Source organism: Lepidochelys kempii, chromosome 16, assembly GCF_965140265.1.
Source record: "Lepidochelys kempii isolate rLepKem1 chromosome 16, rLepKem1.hap2, whole genome shotgun sequence".
NCBI classification, from domain to species: Eukaryota; Metazoa; Chordata; order Testudines; family Cheloniidae; genus Lepidochelys; species Lepidochelys kempii.
Window position 1 is genome coordinate 12,821,485 of NC_133271.1, and position 27,779 is coordinate 12,849,263.

At 44.4% G+C, this 27,779-nt stretch overlaps 1 protein-coding gene across 5 annotated transcripts in view; it reads left to right on the plus strand.

Moving 5' to 3' along the window:
* Positions 1-27,779, plus strand: part of PAPPA (pappalysin 1) — a 228,109-nt gene that overhangs the window by 155,639 nt on the left and 44,691 nt on the right. For all 5 annotated transcript variants that reach the window (XM_073313934.1, XM_073313936.1, XM_073313935.1 and 2 more), the window contains 3 exons: positions 2,288-2,501; positions 12,513-12,681; positions 24,304-24,487. In XM_073313934.1, coding sequence (XP_073170035.1) covers positions 2,288-2,501; positions 12,513-12,681; positions 24,304-24,487 — 567 coding nt within the window. The remainder of the gene's footprint in view (positions 1-2,287; positions 2,502-12,512; positions 12,682-24,303; positions 24,488-27,779) is intronic.

The window sequence follows — 27,779 nt, forward strand, 5'->3', positions numbered from 1 at the left end:
GAAAGGCCCCGTGGACCACCCCAGGTTAGGTTGCTTTTTGTAGCTGAATGGAAGGGAGAAATATGTAAGACTCAGCTCAGCAGTTCTTACTCAGCTACCATTTACGTCAGTGGCTGTTTTACTGACTGCAGGATCAGGCCCATTCTGTGCCTTTGTGAGGTGTGTTATTACATGAATAAAGACAGACTAACTACCTAAATTGAAAGGAGCCTAGAGGAATTGTTTCGGGGAAGTTCTGTGTCATATGTTAAACAGGAGGTCAGACTAGATGGTCACAGTTGCCCCTTCTGGCCTTTTATGTACAGACAGTGAGCCTTAGGTATAACAGGCAGAAAGAGACAACAGATTTCACGACATTTATTAGAACATGTTTTTATTGTGTCTTCTGGACTTAGTAAAAAATGAGGTCAGGGGTCCATGGTGCCTTGCCTAGGAGAGAATGTGAGGAGGATTGCATTTTTACCTACCAAGACAGCATGTGAAAAATATAAGTCATGCAACCAGATAGATTAGACAGCCATGCAGATAGCTCTCACCCATGTGGGTCTGCCCAGTATGGCCTAGTCCTGTCTTGGATGGGCTCCGTCTAGGGAAGAAAGAGAGAGTTCCGTGTCCATAATCCATTTTCCTTTGTTGGGAATTGAAGCACCAATTAGTAGCGCCCGTGGTAGTGATCTGTTTTGTTGCAGATACCTGACTGCTAGGAGTTGAATCAAAATGAATAACCAGCCCAACAGTGAGGACTTTGGGGCTTTCCATCAAAGACAGCAGAAACGTCCAAGGGATTTGGAATCCTGGGATTCCAGTGGGGCTCAATTTACGAATTAACTGCACCTGTTTCTAAGTGCGAAACCTGCACCGTTCCTCAGGGAGCTCATATCAAAAGACCTCTGGGAGGCAAGCAGACAGAGAGGTTATGCCAGGGTCAGATAGGAACCAAAGGAGAAGAGAAGCCTTTTATTTATTATTATTATTTATTTATTTTATTTATTATTGCTGGAAGAAGGACAAGGAGATCAACACATAAAAAAGGGCAGTTTCAAAGAGAGAGGTTTAAAGAGAATGATCAGAAGCCTGTCTTAATTAACTGGAAATCACTTTCTAAGAAAAAAAAATATCCCCACACCCCCAACCTTGAGTCAAGAAACCTGAACGGGGTGGGGGTGGGGGGAATCTCTGAGCCAGTTAAACACGCAAAGAGAATTTAGTCTCAAATTTGTCAGTGTATCGGTGTCACCAAAGGCACTGGGCCAAATCCATCGCTGGTAGAACTACAGGGAGGTGAATGGACCTGGGGCCAAATTCATCCTTTATGCAGCTCTGAAGTCAGTGGAGTAAGGGCTGAACATTCATTGCTGGTGCAACAAATTGGAGTGAATGGAGTTGCAGTCCAGTTGGCTCCTGGGGTAACTCAAATGAAATCAGTAGGGTTACTGCAAGAATGAATTTGGCCCATTAAGTTCAGACTTTCTGTACTGTGGCCTGATCCCAGGAGGTGCTGAGCAGCTACTGAGTGTCCTCCTGTCCTACTGAAGTTAATGGGATGAGAGAGGTGCTCAGCATCTCTGAGGATGGTGCACAGTACCTCCCTGAAATGGACAGACTTCATGCATCTTTGGCTTATTTTCACCTCAAGGTCACCTTTAAAACCTCATTTTCTCCCACCACACACCTGTATCTCTCCCCTGGCTCATCAGCACAGTATTGTCCTGTTTGGAAAAAGCAAGAAGCTACTTTGTTTAAAAAAAAAAAAAAATCAAATGACCAAACAAACAAACTGGTGTATGTCCTGCATCCAGTGGGGAATTGCACACAGCTGCAAAGAAACCACTGGTAAACTGCCCATTTTGCACAAAGCTACCCATTCTGTTTGTGCAGTTACATGTTTCGGTGCATAGCACAAAAAGTCTAATCGTTTGCTTGCTTATGCTGTTTTAATAGTAGTGTAACTCCATTGCCTTTAATATAGTTGCTTCTGCTTTAATAGGGTTTAATAGAAGTGGAGTAAGATTTAATAGAAATTATTCTAAAAACCTACAGAAATTACTGGAGAGAATGGAAGCCTTTCTTTGGGTTATTTGGACCATCCTATCTGATTCTTCAGGAGAGATATACTTCTCTGTAAAATTTTAGGAGATGGTTCCCAAAACCTCCTGTATTTTAACTGTTAAATTCTGTAGAGCTTTTCCATAATGGCTGAATGCTTCTGAAGTGCTGATGGCATGTGGGTGTAATTGTGCAAAGTACTGATCCCCCCCATCTTCCCCGGTCTTGTGTCTTCTGACAGGTGTCCACGTTCTGAGCTGCAGAAACAATCCCCTGATTATCCCTGTGATCCATGACCTCAGTCACCCCTTCTACCACACCCAGGCTGTCCTCATTAGCTTCAGCTCCCCGTATGTGGCCATCTCTGGGGTGGCCCTCCGTTCCTTCCACAACTTCGACCCCATCACCATCAGCAGCTGTCAGAGAGGACAGACCTACAGCCCGGCAGAGCAGAGGTGAGCCTGTCAGCACGCCGCCTCCTCCCCTAGCCACCCACCAACTTCAGCTCCAGTGGGTCTGATCAAGAGGTTAAAAGGAGATAGGAGGGGCAAGGCCAATGAACTCTGCTGACCCTTTTGTGTTGTTGGTAAAAACAGCAGTGTTCTCATTGACCAGGATGGATGGGACATTTAACCCACACGGGACACTGTTAGTAAATTATTTCCTACTCCTTTTTCCTCCCTCCTCTGTTATGAGATGGAATTGTGGCCAGCTGGCTCTATACGCATTCTCCAATAAGGAGTGGAGTTAGCCTCTCACAAGTATAGTCCTTGCTCTAAACTGCATTAGCATTACTATGGATGCACTTCCATGGTGAATTAAGGGATTCCTGTGCCTTTGTTAGGCCTGATTCTGAAAAGCACCTCATGGTAAGTGCTTAGTACCTATCACTTCTACTGATTATAAGGTGAGTCAAGGGCCCCCAGAACATTCTGTGGCTCTTTCCCATGGTCTGGAAAGCTTTTTGGGACCCTGTAGGATGATAGGCCCTATAATAAGCTTATTGTTGCTATTGATACATATCAATAGGTCATCACCAATCCCTCCCCATCTCTGCTTTGCAGCATCATGAAGAGATTGTGACCTTTCACAGTCCAGTCTCTACAGTCTCATGGATCTTTTCAGAAAGGCACTGAAAGGATGTGGGGAGAACTTAGCAAAAAACATAAAAGTCATGGGTTTTTTTCTCACTATGCTCAAAGCTGCAAGTAATAGTCAAATTGTAGCAGCAGTTTGAGTAGAGTACAATAATAAAACAAGCAAGTTGCATTCCCTCACAAGCCCCTGCTCTGCCTCCTAGGATTCTAGTAGTACTCTCAGGTTTTTGATAGCACTCCTGGCTGGTATTTTAGGACCTCACTTTTTATTCCGAGGGGTGGGGGAGTATATCTATAGCTAAATCAATTCAGTCAGTGTGTTCTGACCTAGATTCAATCATTTTGTGCAATAAGCTGTATAAATTCAGAGGCCCAAACTCAGCAAGATCAAGTTTCAGATGAGAGGTCTAGTTTGGAAGTCTGGCCAACTCCCAGTGCAGGAGGTAGAGAGAGAGAGAGAAACCGACCCGTCAGAAGGAAGTAGCTAGGAGCAATGTGGAGTTTGAGAGGGTTCGGAAACAGTGCCCCATTTCTCTCTCTCGCTATTTTTCAGTAAAATTGAACCATTTATTGTGAAATTAGAAGTGCTGTGTGTTTAGAAAAGATATTTCCTTGATTTAAAAAAATACATTTCCCCTTAGGCAAGACCTCAGCTGCAACAGAGCAAACTAACCTTTCGAAACATTTCTTTAACAATAATAACAATTGCCCACTCTGTCTTCTCTCCATGTTTTTAATGACACATGGCTGACCCCCTTTAAGCCGCAGCCCATTGGATCCCAAACTTTCAAAGTAAGAGTCTCACCTATTCAAAATAGTAAAACTCAGAGACATCCGGGTTATGGCTAAGTACTGGATTATGAATAAAGCTTCCAATTTCAAGTAAGGATTTAGAGACTTTCTGAAAGAAGGATTGAAATCAACAGGAGCCTTTCCATTCCCTTCAATCAGGCCCTAATGGTGGGAATGCAAATCACTGCATGGTGAGACTGCTTGTGGTGACCATATATAGTTCCGCCCACCCCCCTCCATAAAATAGTTTGAACGAGTGAATGTTATAGGGAAAGGAGTGTTAAGACAGGCATCAAAGAGGCCAAGAAATGAGCAACTTTCCAGACCTCTGGGAGTTAGCTGCTATCTTCTTGCTTCATTTATTTACCCAATCTGAGATGAACTTAGAAAGAGGGTTAATTTTAAATTAATTCTTAACCAGATCAGAACCTGCATGTAGGTTTCCTGTTCCCTTCTGCAGAGCCTGCCAAGCTGTCTTGATGTATTTCCCATTTGGGCTGTCCTCGATGGTAGACTCCAGCTGATCTCATACAAGCATGCACACATGCATTCTCTTTCCAGGAACTGTCTCTCTACTCCTCTTTCCCATTGGCTCAGGTCTCATTTGATGAGGTGACTTTTGTTTGAAATTTGCTTTCCAAATATAAGATTTTCCTCCTTCGTTTTCCTTAGATAAAAGTGGATATTTTTGCCTCTAATTTTGGCTTCAGTCTGCAAGAAAAGATTCTTTCCCACCCCACAAGGAGAATTATTTTGGTTGGGGAGAATTGTACCCTCAGATATACAGATGCTTATAAGCTTGGGTGAGAGTCTGAATATGGAGGAGAGAGAGAAGAGGAATATACCTCCTTTTAGAGGTTCACACAGCTTTTATTTTGGGTGTGAATTCATCTTTCCCATTGTCACGAGTTGGTCACCCTGATGACTGAATAAAACATGCATTCCCTCTCCCTTTTAAAAGTATATATTTAGAGTGGTATTTTAAGAGCCTAAGGAAATTAGGAGCACAAGTTCCATTGAAATTCATTAGGATTTCTGCTCCTAATGTCCATAGGCACTTTGGAAATTCCAACCTTAATTTATAAGACATTTATGGAGTGTTCATAACATTGCATTCCTTATTTTTCCACTGATTTTCTTTTTCCAGTGCAGCTGACAGTGGGACTTTTGACATGCTGTCAAAATGACATGGGCGGTTGTGACATGACACCCTCAGAGCCGATACCATGGGCCTGATTCTCCTCTCAGACTAGTTCTACACTTGTACAGCTCCACTGATTTCAGTGACGTTACTCCTTATTTACAGTAGTGCACAAGAGATCGAAGACAGGCCCATATAAGCATTTGCTTCCACCCAGGAGACACTATATTTCCATGAAGATGTGTGTGCGGTGATTGCGAGGGAAAATCAGTGGTTGCCAGACCTGGGTTTGAGATACTGTGGTTATTTCCTTTTCATGGTGCAGGGAGTCAATGTGATCTCTTGCGTGTCCACTGTTCTTGCTTGCTGACATTTTCATGGCAACCTCTGTATGCCTTGTTCACAAGAAGAGCTGGGCATCTCCTTCACTTTGTCATGGATTTGTTACTCTAATGGAAACTGCAGCTTCACAGCTTAGGCAGACACCTTGGTCCAACTGCTAGAATTCCTGGTTTCCCAACAGCATTTCAGCTTTACAGTTCTCCACTGACTCCTTGTTTATAATGAAGATAAGTTTCCCCTTTGTGGGAAGGCCAATGGTATCCTGTTTTATGTGGTTCTCTGGTACAGGTACTGCATGTTTTCTTGTTACATAACTATGTCACCACTGTGTGTATTTTATAGTTTGAAGAAAGTACATTTGCTTTTCCCAGTTCCATTGAACCTTGTTTTATTACTATCAACCTCACTGTAGCAGCCAAGAACCAGCTTATGCAGGGTGGGCTGTGTTTTTTACTCCTTTGACTTATGTCTATGTAACGATACACATATACATATAAATCTCTGCCTGTATACACAGATACACACTTAACAACTCTTTATGTCATGGACAGGGCTGTAGGCAAAATAAACTAAAATAAAATCAGCATCTCCCAACTGCTTCTCAGCTCCCTGAGTGCAATAATCGGGATCTGAATAACAGACCTACAGTTTGTTTAGACATGGTTTGGAAACCATGCACCCTCAGCTCCTTCCACAGAAGTGCATGACCTGGCATACCTGAGCCAGCATAAACCATTCCTCAACAACATGCAATCCCCTCCCCTCACCCCTGCCCTAAAAAAATTCCTTCCATCTGAGAATTCTCTCTTCGATGGGCCAACACAACCCTCTCAGAAAGGTGGCCTCTCTCTCCTTTCAAGCATTCGCTCAATTCTCTCCTGCTCTCTCTGTCTCCAAGAAGAAATTACTAAGGAGACAATCATCTGCAAAAGCATAACAAACCTGATCATCTTTTGTAGTCCCTCCTGTGACTTTTTTAAAGAGAAAACAAAAAAGAATCTCCTCCTCCTCTGATCTCAGACTTGTTATTTAATGCTCCTTTTCTTAACTCATTCTGCTATAGTTTCCAACTCTTCTGCTTTCTTTCATTTTACGCAATTGCGGTCAATCTGCTTCTGGTGAAATTACTGAATTTCTCAGAGAGCTGTTAATCATAGAAGTCTTGGCCCGTGACTTGGGTTATAATTCAATGGGGTTTTAACCTTCACCCTGTTTTGGTAATTGGCAAACAGCATCATTTGGCTTTTATTAAGCTAGAATGTGGTGCGCTTTTTTTTTCTCTTCAACACATTTTCACAGGGAGAAACTGCAAGGCATTCAGTTGTTAACACACACCTCCCAAACACTGCTTAGCTGCCTTGAGATCTTAGAGGTGTTTTGAAAGCTTGAGCATTTTGAGGTCTTCATTTCAGCAGAAGTCTCACTGGACATGATATTTCACAGAGCAGGAGAACCAGGTGGAAAAATTTTCATGGAGTCCTGGTAGTGGAACTCAGGGGTCCTGACACCTGCCCCACCCTGCTCTAACCACTGTGAACCACTCCCCTTCCAAAGCAGGGAATGGAACCTAGGAGTCTGGCTAACCAGTCAGTCTAATGGCTCTAATCAGTAGGCGATGCCTCTCCTTCCTTTCAGTTCACTCAGTTTTAGAGCCAAACTTTTTAGAAAGCACTGAAGTGTTCAGGTAATTATTTCTCACATACATGCCTGCACACACACGCGCGCGCACCTTCTTTCTTTCTGCACTTCACTCCTATCAACATATACATTCACAATTCCCACTGAGGTCCCTCTGGGAACTGGGCTGAGGTCAGTTTCACCCAAGTCCTTGAATGAATACCCAACAGCTGGTAACTATTTCTGATCACTATCAGGGATAGGATTTGAAGCAGAGAACCTAAAATGAAAGGCTCTGAACCCCATTCCAAATCCCCTGACCCATCCAATCCCCTCTGTCTAATAAATTCTGATATTTGCCTTACACATATTCAGAACTTCTGCTTCAGAACAAAGAAATCGACAAGATGTTAGCAGAAAGCTGGAGAAAAGAAACTAAACAGACAACAAGATTTTCAAATCTTTCTTTGGTTGAACTGTATAACTGCAACCAGCAGTGTAACTGGAAGTAGCCTGATGCATCTGCTTTTCTAAAGCATTCATCAAAGCCTACTTTGTTTTGCGTAAAGAGAGAGAGTCTGCTTTTTCTCGGTTGACAAGTGCCCTCCAGACAGACCAGAAGAAATGTCCATCTCTGCTTTCTTGTGTCCACCTCAGTGAGACCTGGTGATGATGAGAACATTAGAAACATGGGTAGAGGATGTGTGTGTGTGTGTGTGTTATGTGCACTGTCATAGAATCAGTGTAGACAGAAATGTTTAAGATCTAAGGCCCAAATCTATCCTCAACTACACAGGTACATCTTTTATTTTACATCTGTGTAAAATAAGGTCAGAATTGACCCTCTGTTGTATGTCAGGGTGCATTTGTGTGTCTTTGTGCTTGCCTATACAAGTATATTTGGCAGAGAGATCATTAAGGAAATTACTTAAATAATGAGGGTGCACAGTGTTAGGTTGAGTTCTTGGAAAAAAGTGTTTGACCTCAGGATTAGGAAAAGATATTTGGCTGCTGTAAGCTTTACAAAGCAGGAGGTGTTGTTTTGTTTTTATGTAAGGAAGGAATAGTTCCTCTTAATTGTCATAATTTTGTACAAACACATAACAATACAGATGTTTCCAGGATTCTGTTACTGGGGTCCCCATTCAGATCACTTAACTACATGCTTAAGTCCCATTGATGTCATATACTTCCAGTGGGATTTAAGCACATGTTTGAAGATAAGCTCATGTTTAAGTGCCTTGCTGAATCAGGGCCAATATTAGAAGAGGGGAATTAGAGCTCAAGTTTTGAGCATATCTAGATTAGAGATTGGCGAAATGGTTCAGATAAAATAAATAAGATAAAAGATAAAATAAAGACTAACTCAGAACTTCAGCATAGATATGACCTGAACTCAAATTTTCTGTGAAGCTCAAAATACTTTGGTTAAATATATATTTTAACAAAGTCACGTGTCTCTTCTCCTCCCAGTTTCAATTGGTGCCACACTGTGAGATAGCCTGTCGGTGCAGTATTATTTCCAACATGGCTGAAAGCAAAAGGCACTAGAAATCTCATAGAACTCACAATCTCGTATTTCTCAAGATCTCCAGTCTGCAAAGATGTGGATGAGTTTGGAGGAGTGCATAGTTCCCCTTCCCCACATACTTTTCCAGGTTTTCCTGATTTGTCCAGAAATGTTGAAAGCCAGCATCACAGATTTGAGTGTCAGGGGTTAGAGAGCTTTGGAGACAAGGTACTTGAAAAGATACAGATAGTAATACAACCGTCCTTATGTTTCCAAACCAGTGGTATCTTCAGAGAGATGAGTCAGGAGGAATCAAGCTATGCAAAATGTTAATAGTGAAGATCAAAACCAAGTGGTCTCTCATTGTGGGTGTCCCAATTTTTAGGTGCACAGCTTTAAATGCATAGGGCCGGATTGTTGGAGTTTAGTGCCCCTGCAGCTGCTTTTGACTCCAGCTGGTGCTACAGGTGCGGAACACCTCTGAAAATCACACTGAAGCGGTCTCAGGTTGGGCACCCAAATGTAGAGACCACTTTTGAAAATATTGAGTCATACCCTCTCTCTACCTTGGCTTCCCTGTCTGTAACATCCCCTTCTTTGAAATCTGCTTAGTGACCCTCCGTTGAACAGTGCAAAGTTTCATTCAGTCATTCGTTGAAAAACTATTGTCCACACTTAAGAAGGTGGATTAAGGTAAAAAAATTATTTCATTCTCAGATTTTTTACTCTTTCGTTCCTTAGGAATGTATGGTTTCTTGAACATGTCGTGTTTTCCCATTCCTACGTGGTAGTACCTGAGAAAGGAATGGTGCAGCCCACCATTTTGTGCTTATGGGCATGATGGGTTCTGTCTGGATGTTTTTTCTTGTTGATATTTGTTTCGCCTATTTAATTCTGTACTTGCAGCACTCGGTTCAGGATGGTGACTCCCAAAGTCATTGGGATTTACAGCTGACAGTAGCTGATACCAAACTGGAACTAGTAGCAAGAGAGCCAAAAGTATTTAAATTGGAAACATTTGGTAGTGGTAGTTGTTGTTTTACAAAAAGTGAATGGTTGTATTGTTTTTTATGAAGTCATTCTTATAGAGTTACATGCCGAGAGAGCTGCTTGGATGAGCCTGCTAACCAAAGCATAATCTGGAGCCTCGAGGGATTGCTAAAAATGTTCCCCAGCCATTTGCTAAGACCACAAGGGGACTTGTAAACAGAAAGAGGAACATCACAAGAAGTGTTATTTAATGCTTTTGCCTCTGGTGTTTCAGTTCTGTACGACTATCAATGGTCATCTGGGGGCCAGATTCTTGTTCTCACATCAACCAATGTAAATCAAGACTAGCTCTGTTGACTTCAGTGGAGTTACTCCAGATTTGTACTGGTGTAAGGACAACAGAATTTGGCCCTAATTTTTCTCAGGTTTATTCCTTCCTATGATATCCTTCAAGGCTTGAATTCAGGGTAGCATCAATATGCTATACATTGGTGCACATCAGATATTTACTGAAAAGGATCTGTTATTTTATTTATTTTTATCTGACTTTTGTGCAGAAGGGTTTAATTCTTCCTGCAAGGTTTACAAGGTTCACAACATGTATTTTTGAGATCAGATTTCTCCTTATTCGATATGTTGAAATATCAGTAATGTTCACTTTGTTCCTCAACAACACAACTTACTTCTCAGTGAAGCACCAAGGCAGAAGAAACTCACATACAAAACATCACTGTCCAAAAATGGAGGAAAACAAAATAACAATTAGCCTCAGTGCACAGGTGTAGTTGGAATGTGTAGTGAGGATTGGACAAACCATCATGGTTCAATATCCATTCCCTTTTAGTGGCCAGATTCAACAGCCTTATGAATGTTAAGTGGGACCCTTTTCGGTAATTACTTCCACTCATGTCAACAGGACTACTTGCAAAGTAAGATGCTGCTCAATTTTAAGTAAGGGTGGCTGCCTCTAGGACTAGTTGAGGGAGTGCTTCTAAAAGACTCAGTACCAGAGATTTCAGTGGGATGGCTTATGGAGTAGGATACTACTCGTTCACAGTTTGGTCCTAAGTGGGAATTGTGGCAGCGTCTTTCCAATACTGTGAGCTTACTTAGGCTGGGAAGCACCAACCTAGAGGAAAGGGATGGGAATTGGGCCCATGGAGTCCGTCCGAATGCAGAGGATATAAGCAGCCCAACTCATTCCAGCGAAGGGCTTCCAAGAAGCAAGGGATGATTGAATTCCAAGCGTAGGTTACTTCCCAGGCGGGGTTATTTCCTAGTTGGAAGAGAAATGATTTGATACAGCGACAGAATACTGTGTCCAAGTCTGATTTGCAACTCAGGAAGTCCCAAGTTCTAAACCTGGCTCCACCTTTGACTCTCTGTGTGGCTCTGGGCAAGTCATTTCCCCTTTCTGTATCTCCTTTCCCAGCTCTAAAATGGGATTAATTGCACTGACCCAGCTTCCTCACAGGGATATCATGAGGTAGTTACTTAGTGCAGTAGTTCTCAACCAGGTGTCAGGGCCACCTGGGGGGCCGTGAGCAGGTTTCAGGGGCGGCCGCCAAGCAGGGCCAGCATTAGACTCACTGGGGCCCAGGGTAGAAAGCTGAACCCCCACCACATGGGGCTGAAACCCAGGGCCCTGAGCCACGTCGCCCAGGGCTGAAGCCGAAGCCTGAGCAATGTAGCTTCACGGGCATGGGGCCCCAGGCAGTTGCCCTGGTTGCTACCGCCTTTTATATGCAGAAAACCAGTTATTGTAGCACACGTGGGCTGTGGAGTTTTTATAGTATTGGGGGGGGGGGGGAGAGCCTCAGGTTGAGAACCCTGACTTAGTGTCCATACGACACTTTGACCATGTAAAAATGTCATGTAAATCATTAAAAGCAGCAGAGTCCTGTGGCACCTTATAGACTAGCAGACGTATTGGAGCATAAGCTTTCATGGGTGAATACCCCCTTCGTCAGATGCATGTCATGTAAATCATTGTTTCTCAACCCGCAGGCAGCTTGCAGCCCAATCATCCCCCAGCTGCAGCCCATGTGACATTCTCAAGGCCATACAGGTAGTATCTCTATTGTGTGGGTGCGGCCCACGTAACACACAGAGAGCTGCATATGCAGCCCACAGTATTAAATAGGTTGAGAACCACTGGGTAAATGCTCAAGTTCCTGAGCTGGATATGTTTTCAGTAGTTGTTGTGTCTGGGTTATCATAGACTGAAAGACTTTGCTGCACACAATCCTCTATGTGTCGTTTAAAAAAGAAATCACTATTTTGCAAATTGTTTTAAATGTTAATATCACTTCCTGCGAGGAAACAGAGAGGTTCCATCTGTTCAAATGCTTTGTGGACAGGAAGGCAGCATTGGAGTGATCTGAAAAGACAGCATGCTACTGAGCTTGTTCAAACTGATAAGAGCTTATCACTAGCTACATACCTGGAGTTGTGTCCTTTGAGTCTCAATCCAGTTCCCCAAAAACAGGTGTCAGCATCACAAAAACACCGGCTTTATCGGTATGGTCCGACCCTTGTAATTTCAGCAGAGACCAAAGATGGGATGGCGCCTGGAGACCGAACAACATCCCTAAACCTTGAAGATGGTTCTTCTCTGGCAAGGTTTGGGGGAGCGCTGAAGGGAAGCCTGAGATGCTGCACTGCACACTGTTCGTGTTCTGTGTATCCTGGACAAAAACCAAATGTCATTCTCAAGCATTGACAACCTGGCCCCTTGCACCAGCATTTTGTTCACACGCACAAGATCTATAATGTGCTGCAGGTGTCATTGCCAGCATGCACTCATTCAGCAGGAAGTGTGACAATGGTGCCTACTGTTCCCGGATGATTTTTGCAAAACTAGTTCAGTATGCAAGCTGTGTGACTTGTACGTGCTGCCCTACCAATGAAGCATTTGTCAGTGTAGCCTTGTTCTGCAAAAATGAACTAAAGGGGCCATTTCTTGTTTCCTTACTAGCTGTGTCCACTACTCCTGCGAAGCCACTGACTGTCAAGAGCTGGAGATTGAGAATGCTGTGCTGAACTGCACCAGTGGGGAGCTCTACGACGGTGCCCAGTGCAGTGTGAGTTGCAAGATGGGCTACATTCTGCAAGTACAGCGAGATGATGACCTTGTCAAGAGCCAGGTGTGTTGGGGGTTCTCCAGAAGGAGAGATGGGTAAATATAAGTCTGGATAAAATAGGAACTAACCCACACTTTCATCTACATTTCAAAATCTTTTTCAAACATGCCTCTGCACTTCCTAGTCCCTCCCAGGCTCAGCAGCAGAGGAAATACTGGAACACCATAAGAAAGTCCATTCTCATGGTACAATTTCTGGTCTGATCCAGGAGTAGGACATACCAGGAGTGTCACAAGAAATCCTGTTTTCACGAGATTTCAAGGTCACTTTTACCAACCCAGAAAGTTGGAATGGGTTCACAGGAAGTTCTTAAATTGTGAGAGCTGATCAGAATAGAAAGTCCAAAGCTTTGGAGGTTCCTTCATCATCACATGGATGATAAAACGTTGGGTCTTATTGTAGAAAGCCTTTCATGAAAGTATTTCCAACCAGCTTACAAACAATTTTGTTGCCCCTCATAAAATGCAAGAGAGAGAGGTTGAGTATTACTACCTTCCTTTGCAGTTGGAGAAATTGAGGCACGGAAAGGCCAAATGGCTCACACAAGATCACACAGGTAGGCATTGTCAGGACTGAAAATAGAATCCAGGTATCCTCATCCGCAAATCTATGCTTGAGCTTGTAGACTACACTCCTTCCCAACATCCAAACAGCTATAGCAAGATTAGATAAATCTGTAGCTTCTATATGTCTTCTTGTTTGAGAAAGGGGCAATTCTATAGAAACATGTTCTAATGATGGGTGAACCTCAGATGTTTCTGAAATTTAGAATTCCCAAACATTTAGATGGTTATTCTGACCTTATCTGATCTTATTAGGTCTGCAAAGCTGAACTGTGAATCTTATGAGCACGAGCTTTTTGGTGAGATTTCTGGTGTTTTCTCTTTTGTCTTGGCCTGATAATGTCACAGGCCACGCCTCTTTTGCAGCATTTCATTCCATCCGCTTCCAGACAGAACCTGACAGTGCAGAGATGCACAAACATGAACGACGACAAGGGGAAAAGTGTACCCGGGTTTTTCAGATTTAAAAAAAAAAAGGGGGGGGGGGGTCAGACCTTGATATGCTGCCTCCCCTTAATGATGAGCTAAGCCTCCCATTCCACAAGTGCATTTGTTGGCAGAGAGGGCAAGGGACAGGGGAACTGTTCATTTGTTTTCCTGTTTAAACAAAACCCAGAAGGGAAGGCAACACCACTTAGCAAATTTTACATTCATTTTGTGCTGGAAATATTTATACTTTGTTCCTGGAAAATCTATGGTGTGTGTTGATAGCATGGCAGAGTGTTCATGTGTGTCACAGGAAGTGTGGAGTGTGTGCAAAGACCTTTTAGAGGAAACCTTGGAGAACCCTCCTTGGAATCCTTTTTTCCCCACTCCCACCCCCAAATACCTGACACTTGCTACAATCTGGTGCATTCCAAAGCCAAACTATTTGCTCTTCAGAAGGATTCTTGTGCGCGCCAGGCATAAGTCATCCCCAGGCAGGGATGATTTTTCAGTGCCCGGAGAGGGGGCTGAACTCCATCAGAGCTGTGAAAATCACTCCGGCTTTCCCTGCAGTTTGCAGGGAGAGAGTTAATGTGGGGGAGGGGGAGTTGTCCCATGCCTCTCACATGCAGAACCTCCCTGGATTCGTGTTAAGTTTGGGGGCAAAGCTTTGGAGTTTTCCGATACGCACACGCTGGTTCCCTCTTCTCAGACTTGTGTACGTAAAACCAGTTGGGACCTGTCCGTGAGACCAAGAGTGCTTTAGTTCAGGTGTTCCACATAGGCACTGTTTTCTGTGGTAGGGGCAGCAAGCATGGTGTTGTGGGGGATGTAAAGGAAAACAGCCACACTCAGCAGCTTGTCTGGATTTGTAAAATACTGGGCTCTTCATAAGATCACTGAGGGGGAGACAGAGTGGAGGGGAATGAGTCAGCCCTTTCAACTCCATTACAAAACAAATACAGGACCCCATGAGCTGGGCCTCTTCCATCTTAATTGGCATCAGCACCAGAACCCTAGCTCCAGCTGAGCATTTTTGCAGACTAGAAAACAAAGTCTCAAACAAGCCTGAATGACTGACCAGGGAAATAGTTGGACTAGATCTTTACATTGAGAACACAGGAATCCACAAACCAAATAAAACAACTAAAATTGTTTCACCAACACCGTATCACTTAAATGGGAAAAGTCCCTAATGGGGAAGATTGAAGCCAATTATTACTGTATGGTTTTGATCAGAGAACCCTGGTTTCAAAGTGTGCTTTTTTTCCGCCCCCAAAGCATTCAGGACTTGATCTGATTCATATGACACAACTTGAGATGTTAATTCCACTAGCCAACGAGATTCACTGTCTGTCACAATGCTCTTATCCGAACCCTGATCCATCCCGCACTTTGCTCTCAACAATCCTCTCCCAAAGAGCCAAAAAAAAAAACTAAAAAACCCACCCACCCTAGGCCAAAGGCTCTCTGTCTTTCTTATATTCTGTGCATTCATTATAGTGTGTATGTGGGCTTTGAGGCCCCAGTTCAGCAGAGTTAAGCATGTGCTTAAGTCCATCCCTCATCAACAAAGCACTTAAGCACATGCTTAAAGTTATGCATGTGCTTAGGAGATATCACCATGCTCCACACAGGGGCTCTTTATTTCATTGCAGTCAGGTGCTTCAGGCTGGAATTTGGGTTATTTTCACACAAGAAATAAAATCTCTGTGAAATCCTGGAATTTAATTATCATAGTTTAGATTCCTTTCATTTGTTTTTGTCCTTCCTCAATTGCTTCCCAACTTCCAGTTTCTCTTCTGATGACAGTAGTTCAGAAGTAAAATAGGATGTATTGATTGTTGACTATCTATAACCAATGGCCTTTTTTGCCCTGGGTTAGGATGGAATCTCTGTGTTTGCACAGTGGTTTTTTGTGCAGAACTGGAAACATGTTCCACTCATTCAACTGAAGGAAACTGGAGAAAGGGAGAAGGAAAGCAGTTTTGCACAAGCTGGTATTCCATAGTGTTGGGTAGGGAAGGAAATCAGGCATCTGAAAGAGAGTCATGAAGATCTATAGCCTTCTTGGCAGGAGGGACAGTGAGGACTGCCATGCTGATGAAAATGATTGATGATCATGCCCTGATTTCAGCACCAGAGCTGAATTTCTCATAGACATTTCAGGGTGAGGCTTTTTTAGGGACTGAACAGAGAGAATTCCGGGGCAGATTTAAAAAAAGAAAAAAAAAAAGATTTAGGAGCACAAGTACCCTTGAAAGTCAATCTCTATCAACCTTTAGGCACTTCTGAAAATCTCCATCTCAGTGGCTAAAGACTGTTCAGCCTTTCGGTCTGTGTTGAGTCCCGGTCCTTACCCATTCCTGGGACATGAAGATAAGAACATAAGAACAGCCCTACTGGGTCAGACCACAGGTCCATCTAGACCAGTATCCTGTCTTCCGACAGCGGCCAGTGCCAGGTGTCCCAGAGGGAATGAACAGAACAGGTAATCATCAAGTGATCCAGCCCCTGTCACTCATTCCCAACTTCTGGCAAACAGAGGCTAGGGACACCATCCCTGCCCATCCTGGCTAATAACCATTGTTGGACCTATCGACCATGAACTTATCTAGTTCTTTTTTGAACCCTGTTATAGTCTTGACCTTCACAACATCCTCTGGCAAGGAGTTCCACAGGTTGACTGTGCATTGTCTGAAGAAGTACTTCCTTTTATTTGTTTTAAACCTGCTGCCTATTAATTTCATTTGGTGACCCCTAGTTCTTGTGTTATGAGAAGTAGTAAACAGCACTTCCTTATCTACTTTCTCTACACCAGTCATGATTTTATAGACCTCAATCATATCTCCCCTTAGCCATCTCTTTTCCAAGCTGAAAAGTCCCAGTCTTATTAATCTCTCCTCATATGGAAGCCATTCCATACCCCTAATCATTTTTGTTGTCCTTTTCTGAACCTTTTCCATTCAATCAGTGCTCTTTGGGCGGGGGACTTCTAAGGGCAAACTCCGTCAGGTGACAGAACCCTGAATACAGCGAAGCCATGTGCAGTAAACAGAAGTGAAGTGGTGGCCTGGCTATTTACTGTAACTGTCTCTCAACCTCACCTAACTATATTGACGACAAAAGAAGCTCAGTGTGCGGATGGGGGCTAAATCCTCAATGCACCTTTCCCCACATAGGGCCGTTTTAAATTACCCACTACATCTGTTTCTTACTCTAGCCATATTTCATTTTGTCCCACCTTTCTTTTTCTCCCATCGTAATCTCTCTTGTTCTTCTTTTCCTCCCTCCTCTCTTCTTCTTTCATTACCTTTCTCTTGCTCCCACTCCCCCCATCCCTTTTTTGTCCTGCCTTCCCTAAAAGCCCCCATCGCTTGGTTATTTGTTGTCATCTCTCCTTCTGGATGCCACTGCCGCTGCGGCTGTGGTTGCGAGGTATTACTTAAAACCCAGCAGCTCCTTAATGTTGTGCAAAGGCATCATCAATCATGCCAGGCAAAGAAAGCACAGTTCATGTGGGTTCAATTAGCGGCACAGTAAGTGGGCAGCAGAGGAAGAGTACTTAGAGGAGAGCACACAGCTGTTCATTTTTAAGGAGGGGAAACTTCACACGTGAAACGACTCTTGAAGAAGGAGCAGACAGATCTCGGGTAGCGGGAAGGGGACGTGGATTCTCACAAGCTGTCAGAAGTCCCAAGAAACAACTTTTATGAGACTGGCTGAGTTTTAGTTCCTTTAATCTGCACCAGACACTGGGTGACTGTGTTTCATTTTTTCAATCTCTCCCTACATAAGGCTCATTTTGGAAGGCAGAGGAGTGAGGGCAGCAGTTGCTGGGGATGCCAGTCAAAGCAACACAAAGTGCCCAGAGTGACAGCTAATAAACCCCAGGCAAAAGCCAAGTGCTGCACAGATGCTGCCTTGGGCTGTGTGGCCTTGAGAGGTCTCCCCAGCTAAGCAGGCTTGTGCCTGGTCAGTATTTTAGTGGGAGAGCTGCAAGGAAAAGCATGGGTGCTTCCGGATATGATGCAGCTGATGATTCAGGGGGTGGTGCTGCTCCCTCTGAGGCAGGATTGATTAATGTCCCACTGTGGAATTAAGGAATGCTCTGTTGCTGGATCTGCCATCTTTTGGACGAAGTCCTGGCCACCTGCAGCCCTCCTAGAGCCTTTAGCACATTTTGCAAAAGGAGGGCTATGAATGCTGGTTCCCTGGATACATTTACTATAACTCTGGCAATCTAAATTCCCCCTGCACATTGAAACAAATAAGTTAGCTTTCACTTTCTTTGCTGAAAGCCATGACTGTGATGTTCTGCCACAAAGGTATGGGCGTTTCAGTATTAATTAAAGTGACGATGGTAGATGATCGATATGCCTTAAAGAGTACAGTATCAATGACCTTGAAAACCAAGAGCCCCCACCAGACAATGTAGGGAACCAATTGCTTGAGAAGCCAATGATCTCACACTCTGATATGTTATTTCTTTGCAATGGAACACTGATAATGTGCACTGGCTGAAGGGTTTGAAGTATCCTAGTGATTCTTCTTATCCTGAAGAGGACTGGAGGGAAGCCTAGGGCCGAATACAACAAGAGACTGAATTTTCCTGTTACACAGCAGAGAATGATCATGCCATAGCAGGATACAGGACAGAGGCAGCAATAAGTGCAGATTAAGTGCACTGCTGATACATGATGTCTTCTAAGCTACAGGGCAATAACACAGTCACTTACCATTTCCAACAGGCTGCAGCTGATTGCACCTATACTATTAAACTAATATACAACACAGCTACTGCTGAAGCCCTTCAGGAATAGTGCAGTGCACACTTGACTATTTCTTGAGTGGGTGGGCCTGCATAAATGTATAACGCCGGGGCTCAAGGTTCTGTATTACTTCCCTGTTTGTGGGAGCAGTTCAAGGTGTTCAGAAAATGCTTTGAACACTCTGATTGGGCTGGGGGCCTGGTTAATGAAAAGATTCTTTAAATACATTAGGAGCCAAGAGAAACGAAAAGGAAAGTGTAGTTCCTCTGCTTAACAGGGAAGAGAGCTAATAACAGATGACATCAGGAAGGCTGAGGTGTTGAATGCCCATTTGGCTTCACTAAAAAAGATAATGGTGACCAAATACTCAGCAGAATTAATATTAACAAGGGGGAAGGAACACCAGCCAAAATAGGGAAAGAACAGGTTAAAGAATGTTTAAATAATACGTAAGGAACTAGCGGAAGCAATCTTGGAACTGTTAGCGATTATCTTTGAGAACTTCTGGAGGATGAGTGAGGTCCCAGAGGGATGGAAAAAGGTAAACATACTGTGATAAAGTTCCTCCTCTACCTTGGTGGGTCCTGCACTTATTGGCGGATTTTGCTCACCCCAGTGATTCACAGTAGCCTTCAGTTTGACCACTTTTGTGGCTCAAATCTGCCGTTCACTCAGATAACCTCATCACTGGCCAGCATGGGGAAAAAAGAGTAAGAACAATCCCCGCAGTTTCTGCTGATCCGCCATGTGGGTCAGGAAGCAGCCTAGAGACCTTCCCCTCTGGTGGAACCTCCTGTGTTGGGTCCGGACTTGGGAGGTTTGGGGGGAACCCGGGCCCGCCCTCTACCCTGGGTTCCAGCCCAGGGCCCTGTGGACTGCAGCTGTGTAGAGAGCCTCCTAGAACAGCTGTGCGACAGCTACAACTCCCTGGGCTACTTCCCCATGGCCTCCTCCCAACACCTTCTTTGTCCTCACCACAGGACCTTCCTCCTGGTGTCTGTTAATGCTTGTACTCCTCAGTCCTCCAACAGCACGTCCTCTCACTCCCAGATCCTTACGCACACCTCATTAACTGGAGTGAGAGCCTTTTTAAACCCAGGTACCCTGATTAGCCTGCCTTAATTGATTCTAGCAGCTTCTTGATTGGCTGCAGGTGTTCTAATCAGCCTGTCTGCCTTAATTGTTTCCAGAAAGTTCCTGATTGTTCTGGAATCTTCCATGTTACCTTACCCAGGAAAAAGGGAACTACTTAACTTGGGGCTAATATATCTGCCTTCTATCACTCTCCTGTAGCCATCTGGCCCGACTCTGTCACAATACATAGTATCTGTATTTCAAATGGGAAGAAAGAGGACCTGGGGAATTATAGACCATTCAGCCTACCTTCAATACCTGGAAAGATACTGGAAGAAATTGCTAAACAATCCGTTTGTAAGCACCTAGAGAGTAATAGGGTTATAAGGAATAGCCAGCATAAATTTGAAGAACAAATCATGCCAAACCAGCCTAATTCTCTTCTTTGATAGGTTTCCTGGCCTAGTAGATGTGGGGAACCAGTAGATATACCTTGATTATAGGAAGGCTTTTGACACAGTCCCACATGACATTTTCATAAGCGAACTAGGGAAATGTGGTGTAGTTGAAATTACTCTGAGGTGGGTGCACGACTGGTTGAAATACCCTACTCCAAGAATAGTTATAAATGGTTCCTAGTCAAATTGGGAGGATGTATCTAGGGGAGTCCCGAAGGAGTCAGTCCTTGGTCCAGTACTCTTCAATATTTTTACTAAGGACTTGGATAATGGAGTGGAGAGCATGCTTCTAAAATTTGTGGATGACACCAACCTGGGAGGGGTTGCAAGCACTTGGAGGACAGGATTGGAATTCAGAACAACCTTAACAAATTGGAGAATTGGTCTGAAATCAACAAGATGAAATTGAATAAAGACAATCACAAAGTTCTACACTTATGAAAATCAAATGCACAACTGCAAAATGGGGGACAAATGGGAAGGTGGTTGTATGGCTGAAAAGGATCTGGGGGTTATAGTGTATCACAAATTGAATATGACTCAACAATGTGATGCAGTTGCGAAAGAAAGGCTAATATTCTGGGGGATTGTCATGGGTTACACTACTCATCACTGGGGTGCCTCCTTGCACCTGTGTCTGGGGGTTAGCTCTGCCCAATCTGATGCCCCCTTCTGTGTCTTGCTCATGCTACAGCTCTTTTCATGTTCCAGGAGTTGCAGGGCTTCCTCTTTGTGAGTCAGGATACTCCCTCTTCATGGCTGGGCCCTCCAGCCAGGTCACTATGTGTTTACCACCTTCCAGAGTGTCACAGTCTCGCTGGACCGGCTGATCAGGTGTTCTACCCAGCAGTCCTCCAATCCAAGGCAATGCAACTTCCCCAGTGGCTGGTAGGAGAACCCGGGCCTACCCACTACTCCAGGTTCCAGCTTAGGAATCCTTGAATCAGCAGCCAATGTCTGTACTGTCCCAAATCTTGCTGCTGTTTCCCTGAGCTTCTTCCTACTCCACCCCATCAGTTTTGTGCTCTACCAACCTTCTGGGTAAACCCATCCTTCAGGGCCAGGATCCCAGGGCTTCTGCTCTCCCCCTGGGTCTCCTCCTTTCCCTCTCTAAGCCCAGAGAGTGACTGCAGGCTTCCACATTACAGCCCCTGTCTGTTGCATACTTCCTGGCTTTATACTAGCCCCACCTGCTCCCTGCTCAGCTGGACTCCATCCTTATCAAGCCTAACGCTCGCTCAGATGTGACTTGTCGGGTTATTTAACGCCCTGTGAGCCACAATAATCCTTTTCAGGAGCGTCATATGCAAGCTACACTATGTAATTGTCCTGCTCACCTGGGCATTAGTGAGGCCTCAGTTGGAGTCCTGTGTCCAGGTCTGGGTGCCGCACTTTAGGAAAGATGAGGATAAATTGGAGCGAGTCCAGAGGGGAGCAACAAAAATGATGAAAGGCTCAGAACATGAGTTCTTTGAGGAAAGGGGGGAAAAATGGGAATGTTTAGTCTTAAGAAGACCGAGCGGGGACCTGATAACAGCCTTCCAATATGTTAAGGGCTGTTGTAAAGTGGACAGTGATCAGTTGTTTTCTGTATCCACTGAAACTAGGACAAGAAGTAATGGGGTTAATCTGCAGCAAGGGAGATTTAGAGTAGATATTAGGAAAAACTTTCTAACTATAAGGGGAGTTAAGCTGTGGACCAGGCTTCCCAGGGAGGTTGTGGAATCCCCATCATTGGAGGTTTTTAAGAACAGGTTGGAAAAACACCTGTCAGGGATAGTCTAGGCTTTCTTGGTCCTGCCACAGCACAGAGGCCAAGACTTGATGACCTCTCAAGATCCTTTCCAGCCCTACATGTCTATGATTCTATTGGAGAGGCTGTCTCTTCCTCTATATCCTCTCCCAGAAGCAAAGGTCAACTGGGAAGTTCTTGAAGTTGGTTACTACATTAGAACACTCCATACCCAGCAGCTGGGTTTCTTGAGCTGAACTCCCACGCCTTTGGGATTCGCTTCCCTGTGCCTTCTATCAGAGCCTGAGTCCAGTGTCCTTCAGGGCACAGTGCAAGAGGCATGTATTTGGTTTAGCATTTGATTAACAGCTTTTATTTTGTGTTTTAATCTCTGAAATTGACGTGCCGAGCATCCATGGCCATAGGTTCTGTGGAAATTAGCAGATAATAATAATGTTTCTTATGGGAAACAGCGGCTTCTGCTCACCATGGAGCCACACAGCCTGGAGTGCAAAACCACATGCTGCATTGTGGTAGCAGGGAAGACTGCATGTCTCCCTGATCTACAGAGGTAAAAGGCCTGATTTTCAGAAGCACTGAACACCCACTCCGACTGAAATATGGAATGGGAGCTGGCATCACTCAGCTTCTGAATCAGGCCCTGAACTCCTTCATTAACCCATGTGTTGTCCATTGAAAATAATGGAAATCTCAGTGGTTGAGAAATGCCCAATTTCTACTTCTGCTCCAAGGAGTGCACCAGAAGCAGGCAAGAGGGGGTTGGGCAGGGATGTTACATACTTGAACATTCATCTCTTCACTTTTCTTCTGTGGAGTCTCACACCGTAAAACAACTTTCCTGAAGTACAGACATCTCCAAGTAACTTTCTATCTGCAGTCTATAAACAATTTAAAAATGGTGCAGACAATTTGGAAAGCAATGAAGATAAAGTCCCTGGGAAACACATCCTCTGAAAGTGATGTCCATAATGTCAGTTTGCCTTAGGCTCTCCATGGATCCTGGTATGTTACACTGTGGATCAATAGGAATTTGTTTTGTTTTGTTTTGTTTTTGTCAACAATGCTTCCTATTTAAAGAAACTTGGTGACCTGGAAAAGGGGTTTTGTGCCCACTTGGGAAGTCTCCAGTCTGTGGGACTGCTTTTTCCATTCTGAATACAACCATATATCAAAGGGAGACAGGTTCGAACTTCTGTTGAAACCATTAGGGTGTTTTGGCAAAAGGGAATTCCAGGTCCCTTTGATGTGTGTTAGAAAAATTTCCCTGGCTTTTATAAACCCAGATCAATGCTTGGCATTGCAAATCTCCTGTGACTGTGCCAGCCCTGAATAAAATATCCCCTGGAGGGACAGGACTGCTACAGTTCAGGCAGATTTGTGCAGGTAGCTTTTCTTTCCTGCTCTAGCTGCCTCTTGCTTTTCGGTCTCTTACATCTCTCTTATTTCTCCTCTCTATCCCACTCTGTATTCTCCTGCAAGGAGTCATACTCTTGGGCTGGCCTTCCCTGGTTTCTAACCACAATGCTTTAAAAGAACATTTAAAATATTGGCTGTGTTATTTGTTCTGTGGTCTTCACCCCTACCTGCCTGTGCTTTGTAGTAAATTCATGGTCTTAGCAGTGGAAGGGTGGTTCCCTCACTTTCTGTGTCCTCTGCTATCTAGCGATTCTGGATATCTGCTGCATCTCTGAGGGACATTCCTCCAAACCACTCCAGGATGGTCTTGTGGCCCAGGCACTAGGTGTGACTTAGGAGATCTGAGTTGAATTTCCAGCTCTGCCACAGAATCTCTGTACAACCTTTGCCACATGTGACCTTTCTGTGCCTCTGTTTCCCCATCTGAAAAATGGGGATAATAATATTGCCTTGTCTGTTGAGATTGTAAGCTCTTCTGTCTCTTACTAGGGGCATGTCCAGTGCCTACCACAGTGGGGCCCTGATTCCATTGGGCACTGCCATAGTACAAGTAAATAATAATAGCCACATTTAATGGATGACGGTGTTCTCAGAGTAAATGTGAGCATCTCTAGGAAATGGATCACAAAGCGCAGTCCCTTGGGTGCCAGAGCACCTTACAGCTTGATGTTCAGCCCTGTCTGGGGTCAGGCACAGCAGCTGTTTCACAGCACATACAGCCGCATCTAAGGAGCGGAAGTGAAGAAGAGATTCACATACGGTGAAAACCGGAGAGTGAGTTGAAGTTGGCAAACAGGAATACCTCCAATTCACATTCAGCCAGGATGCCATGGTTAACATCTTAGTAGCAGAAAAATCACCAACGGTTCTATAACAACCACAGGTTATCAGGACTTCCCTTCTAAGTCTCATCACCAGCAACACAGCACTTCGGGAGCACTGGTTTGGTGCTAACTCAGAGGGGGAAATATCCCCTACTGACTCACTGACACCATTTCCTTAACATCTGGATGTTCTTTGGAAGCCTCTGCTGATGATCAGGCTCGAGACGTGATAGGATAGCAAACATGAGCAGCAGTTAGGCTGTGGGTGGCTCTTAGTGGGTACTGGGAGCTATTTGGTTATTCTTAGGTTTGATGTCTTTGGCCATGCGTCTCTTTCAGCTGGAGTCCAGCATCACAATGACTTGCACGGACGGGAAATGGAACAAACAGGTGGCCTGTGAACCGGTGGATTGTGGCATCCCAGACCAGTACCATGTCTACCCAGCCACGTTCAACTGCAGCGAGGGTACGACTTTCGGAAAGACATGCTCCTTCAGATGCCGACCTCCGGCGCTGCTGAAAGGTATGGAGGGCATTTTGCTGCAAGTTAAGGTTAGGTCTCTAAAAGACACAGACAAGTCATTATTATTATTATTTATTATTCTATGGGGTTGAAGCATGAAAAAGAATGAGGGCAGAAAGTTACCGGCCAGGTTTTATTTATTCTGGAAGTTAATTTCCCCTTCTCTTTCTGTATGTTGTGAGGGTTTATTTAATACCTTGTCCCTTGATGACTGTGGGCTGGGAACAACAATGAACGCAAAAATTACCACCATAAAATCAAAACTTTAAAAAGTGATAGGAATAAATAGAATCAGAACCGTGATTCCTCCAGGCTGGCTCCCCTCACTGGGAGGGAGCAGAGAATGTTTAATGCCATCAGTGAAATGTAAAGCTTGTATCTCTTCCTGGGGTGTGCAGGGGAAGGTGTTTATAGACATAGGGTGGGATTTTCAAAATGCCTAAATCCCATTTTTAAAAATGACATGGAAACTCAGGAGTCCAAGTCTCAGTGAAATTCAATGGGACTCAAGCTCCTAAATTCCTGTGTCACTTTTGAAAATGGGACATAGGCTCCTAAGTCGCTCAGGCGCTTTTGAAAATTTTGCACCAGCACCAGCTATGACTTATGTAGCTGGGAGCGCTGTGTTCGTTCATTCTGAGCTACGTGATGAGAGTCCAAACCAAGGGCCAGTTTCTGACACCTTTACTCATGTTGAATAGCACCTTATTCCACAAGTGGTCCCGTCAACTCCTACTAGACTAGCAAAGTGGTACTCAGTGTCAGTAAATATCAAAATCCAGCCTGACAAAAGGAAACCTCTGGGCATTGATTATTATTACTGACATCTAAAGAAATTCTCCAAAGTTTTCATCAGGCTCACACATGCCACACAGACAGAAGCTGTAGGGAGGGCTTTGTCTGGAATGAGAAAGGCGAGGGGATTCCTCAGAGCAGATGGCAAGACTGTTGGAAGTAAACAATGAAAGGAACAAACACACCCCAAAAAGACCTCTAAGTTACCCAAAATGTTCTGCAGGGGCTGAATCCTGAAGAGGTGCTGAGCACTTGTAACCCCTTCCAACTTTGGTAGGAACTGCTGATGTTCAGAAGCTTTCAAGATTTGACCCTGTGTCAATAATAGAATATTTGAGAATCTCAGGATTCGTCTGTCTTGTTCACTGAGGTACATTTGGTCTGCCTTTGCATCCGCACCCCTGTGAGGGGGGTACTGCTAGATGGATCACTAAAGCAGATGTCGCAGATGTGATCTCAGCTCCATCTTTTACTTTTTCCTTCCTGCCCCCATCAAGCACAGCATGTGACCTTGATCGTTCATAATTAGGGGTGGACCCAATTCAGACTTTAAGGAACTTCATTGGATGAAACCCAATCAAAACACTGCATCTGAACTTTGGAGAGTTCAGAGCTTATGATTTTGGCCCAGCTCATCTCACAGTCTAACATAATGCACTGGACATAATGGTCCCTGGGGCTTTTGAACATCCCAGAGTTAACTGGATGTACTGATTGAAGCACAGCTGAGGATCTGGCCCCTGAAATGTTGTCCAAATGGAGCATGTTTCCTTGCTCCGTCTTCTTCCTTCCCATGTCTTCTCTGCTTCCTATTCCAGTCTCCCCTTTATGCTCCTTCCCTTTGTTTTTGAAGGCAGCAGAAGACTTTAGCCTCCCACCTCCCATTGGCGCACACTCAGTTCCCTGAGGGATCTTTTCCTGATCCACTTATCTCCTGCTGCCATCCTCTTTCCCAGCCCTCTGCACATCCCAGCCTGTCCCCTTCTCTCCTGCCTTCCCTGCCTGAGTCCATTAAATGATACTCCCCAAAGTAACACATGCTGCTCCTTTCTTTCCTCCTGCTACTGCTTTCCTTTCTCTGATGAGTGCCTATCCCAATTTCATGTGGCTTCTAAAGTGCTCATCCCTGCAATCTCTACCCTTCTCACCACTGCCTGATCTGATCTTGTCAGTACACCAAGAAGGCTTCTAACTTGAAAGAACTTTGAAGGCGGGTTGGCTTGTCACCCACCAACACTGAATTAATCCCTAACGTTACTGTATATTTAGGTACACTAGAGATGCAAGGCTTTTTGTAGGTATGATGTCAACTCATCTGCTAGTGCTGATTCTGGATTCCAGATGAGGTGCATGAAATGCCCTTAATTTTGTGGGAGGGCGGACTGAATTCTCCATTCATGACAAAATTGTTGAATCCCTGCTTTAAGTGCAAAACTCAGCTCAACCTTAACTATGTATCCACAGCCAACGCTTCCATAGTAAAAGATAAAACTGCTCAAAAGGCATGAGTTTCCCCTGTTGTTATAAGTTGTCCTATTTTTATCAAAATGTCTTTTTTATTATTATTTTGCACTAACGTGGGATCCTCTCCAAGAGGAAGGTGGCATCTAATTGGAAATAATTGGGGAAAAAATAGTGGAATAAGTTTTAACTGTGACAGTCAAATTCAAGGGGCGCAAATTTGTCCACCACAAAGGGTGAAAATGGTCACACTGAACACTGCAGAATAAAATAAGTCACAAGTGACTGGATCCTCAATTGGTGAACACAGTGGTGCTAGGCTAATGGACACCAATTGAAGATCTGGCCCTTAGTTTTGCACAGCTAGTATCATTGTACTTTTGGAGTGTAGCTTTCAAAACAATACGGCAAAACAGTGGTACCCAAACTTTTCCTGTTGTGCCCCCCCTTATCAGTAATGGAATCTGTCCGCACCCCCCCCCTCCATTCCAGAGGAGCTTGGGCTGAAGGCAGAACTGGGGATGGGGGAGGAGCTGGGCTGGGGACGGAACAAGGAGTGGAGTGGAGCTGGAACTGGGTTTGTGTGGTGCTCTCTCCCCACCCTCTGTGGGGGCTGGCCTCCCCCCCCCCTCCCCGATACTCCCTGAAACCTTCCTCTGTGCCCTCTTAGGGGGGGCATGCCCCACAGTTTGGGGACCACTGCAATAAAAAAATCATTTGTTGCACAGTCTCAGATGGTGACTAATAGGCATTGCCACTGAGCTTCTGGAGGATGGACGTTGAATGACTCAGACGTAATTCAATCACTGATGTCATGGAAGCCGCTGTTTGTAATGTCACGGTTCATCACTTTGCAGTAGCAAGCAGGGTCTCACCAGTGCAGGACTGCAGAATTGCTGCATGAGTCAGACAAGAGAAGCAGGCTGGTGCTATAGGAAAGAGCTTTGGTTTTCACAAAAATACCTCAGCAATCAGCCACAATTACGAAGGCAAGAAAAAAAAAGCCACCAATGGTTTAATGAAGGAGGAGGGCTCC